Raw genomic sequence first — 3148 nt, 5'->3', positions numbered from 1 at the left:
TACCAAAAACAGGAAAAAAATACCAAGTGTGATGAAATTGCAAAAAATGTGCAATTCCACAACTGTTTTTTGATTTTTTTTACCATGTTCACCACATGCTAAAATTGACAAATTGACCTGCCATTATGATTCTCCAGGTCATGACAAAGTCACAGACACCAAACATGTATAGGTGCTTTTTTGTTTAAGCAGTGAAAAATAAATTCAAAATTAGTTTAAAAAAAGTGTAATTTTCCGATACCCATAGCGTCTCCATTTTTCGTGATCTGGGGTTGGGTGAGGGCTTACTTTTTGTGTGCGGAGCTGGCATTTTTAATGATAGAATTTTGATGTGGACACGATCTTTTGATCTCCCGTTATTGCATCTTAAAGCAATCTTGCGGAGACAAAAAAAAAGTAATTTCGGAATTTCGACCTTTTTTTTGCTATGCCATTTACTGATTGGATTAATTATTTTAATAGATAGGACAGTTCCTACTCTGGCGATACCAAATATGTGTATGTTTTTTTTATTGTTTTATTTTCAATGGGGTGAAAGGGAGGAAATTTTAGCTTTTATATATATTTTATTGATATTTTTCAAAACTTTTTTTTAACCTTTGGCATGCTTCAATAGTCTCCATGGGGGATTAGAAGCTGCCATGAACCGATTGGCTCTGCTACATACAGGCGATGATTAGATCGCCTGTATGTAGCAGGATTGCTGACTTGCTATGAGCGCCGACCACCGGGCGGAGTGCATAGCAATCCGGCAGTGACAACCATAGAAGTCTGCTGGAGACCTCTGGTTGTCATGCCAACCCATCGGTTGCCGGAAGCGGGCGCTAAATGCCACTGTCAGAGCTTGACAGCTGCATTTGACGGGTTAACAGCCGCTGATGGATCACGATTCCACCCGCGGCTGTTAGAGGCACATGTCAGCTGTTCAAAACAGGGGAGACACAACATGTGCTGTACTAAAATGGCACGTGTCGTGAAGAGGTTAACCTTTTCTCTGGGCTAGACAGCCAAGAAGAAAGGCATGTGACTGCAAGCTTTGGAGAAAAAAAAATCAAGTTTTTGCCCTCTAAAATCTACTGTACATGTGGTCACTCGTTGATTGCAGTATGAATAGAAGTCTGTTGAAGCTCTGCCTTGCGTATTATGACAATATTTTTAATTTTTATCTTGAGCTTTTAGAAATGGGCAAAATTGTAAGGATGAACACATCGGTATGTTACTATGTTTCATGTCATCTTACAGCTACTGTAAACTGCAAATTAGCCCACACAACTGAGAATTTAGAGATGAGATTTCCATTCCTTCATATATGCTGATAAGGTAGATTCCAGTCTCTGAAGCAGTTCCACTTATGTTAAGACAACATGAACGTCTGTACAAATGGAAGCTTCAATTATGAGTTTCACATTGCCGCCTTCTCAATGTCGTCGGGTCAACTTCAGCTATTTTTTGGTATTTTGATTATTTATTTAATTACCATGTTTGGAAACTTGACAATTATTTTTCTTGTGTGTTTGGTCCCAAAATTACACACCCCAATGTATATCTTCTTGTGTAACCTTGCCATTGTAGATGTCACATCCACTTCTGCTTCTGTCCCAAAACTACTTTTTATCACCTGGACCCGGGATCACATGATCTCTTTTAGTTGCTGTATGACTCAATTATATTTATACATTTTATGTGCTGATGGTGAAGTTTTCTTGCTGACATCAATGGCCTATGATCGCTATGTGGCGATATGTAAGCCCTTACAATATTTCATAATAATGAGAAAGAACGTGTACATTGGAATGGCGGCTTCCTGTTGGCTACTTGGTATTTTAAACTCTCTATTACATACATTACTTACATCTGTCCTACAATTTTGTGATTCACATGTTATCAATAATTTCTACTGTGATCTAAATTCTCTAGTTGATCTTTCCACTACTGACACTCACAGCCGAAAAACCTTCATGTTCTTTGAACTTTATGTTATTATCATCGTTCAATTTCTTCTCACTCTTATCTCCTACATCTTTATCTTTTCTGCCATCTTGAAGATTCGTTCCTCAGCAGGACGTATGAAAGCTTTCTCCAGCTGCACATCCCATCTTATCACAGTTATATTATTCTATGGGCCAAGTACCTTCTTGTACATGAAAACTGACTCAGAAGATTCAAAGGATCAGGACTTGCTGCTATCAATGCTCTACATGGTGGTGGTTCCAATGTTAAATCCTCTGGTCTACAGTCTGAGAAATAAAGACGTTTGGAGGGCTATTATACTATTAATTAATCAAAGAATGTTAAGGTTCTAGCTACTTCATAAAGTTTGACTATGCAGTTTTCTACACCTTTTACCCAAGACCAAAAGCTTACAGGTATTTATTTATAATTGTATTACAAAGGTCCTATCACCTCCAGGGGGCATATTATGAGATAAAAGGAGATCAAAATACAAACGTTCCTCAAATACTTATCATTAGGGTTGAGCGAAATGGATCGGACAAATTAAAATTCTCAACAAGTTTATATACACCTTCTACCTTGTTTTAAAGTACCATATAACAGTTGTTATTTTGGTTAGATTTTAAAAAAAATGAGGAAGTCTGGTGGAAGAGCCCGTGGGCGGTGGTTGCCAGCTGGTACTGATGGTGGTGGTGGTGGTGCAACTGGTGGTAGTGGCAAAAGGACAATAGCACCTAAAGGCCCCGTCTCACATAGGGAGATCGCTAGCGAGATCGCTGCTGAGTCACAAGTTTTGTGACGCAACAGCGACCTCAGTAGCAATCTCGCTATGTGTGACACGTACCAGCGACCAGGCCCCTGCTGTGAGATCGCTGGTCGTGTCGGAATGGCCTGGACCTTTTTTTGGTCGTTGAGGTCCCGCTGACATCGCTGAATCGGTGTGTGTGACACGGATTCAGCGATGTCTTCACTGGTAACCAGGGTAAACATCGGGTTACTAAGCGCAGGGCCGCGCTTAGTAACCCGATGTTTACCCTGGTTACCAGCGTAAATGTAAAAAAAAAAAAACAGTACATACTCGCCTTTCGGTGTCCTCAGGTCCCTTGCCGTCCGCTTCCTGCTCTGACTGAGTGCCGCCGTACAGTGAGAGCACAGCACAGCAGTGATGTCACCGCTGCGCTCTGCTCTCACTGTA

At 40.5% G+C, this 3148-nt stretch overlaps 1 protein-coding gene across 1 annotated transcript; it reads left to right on the top strand.

Annotated features, from left to right (window-relative positions):
- The first annotated feature begins 1364 nt into the window (after nt 1-1364).
- LOC143774851 (olfactory receptor 8D1-like) lies at nt 1365-2303 on the top strand. The gene has a single exon (XM_077262621.1). It carries the CDS (start codon nt 1365-1367, stop codon nt 2301-2303), a length of 939 nt encoding a protein of 312 aa, XP_077118736.1.
- Nucleotides 2304-3148: the final 845 nt, after the last annotated feature.

This window comes from Ranitomeya variabilis, chromosome 5 (assembly GCF_051348905.1).
Source record: "Ranitomeya variabilis isolate aRanVar5 chromosome 5, aRanVar5.hap1, whole genome shotgun sequence".
NCBI classification, from domain to species: Eukaryota; Metazoa; Chordata; class Amphibia; order Anura; family Dendrobatidae; genus Ranitomeya; species Ranitomeya variabilis.
The sequence above is the reverse complement of the archived record's forward strand: the minus strand, read 5'-3'. Positions and strand labels throughout refer to the sequence as shown.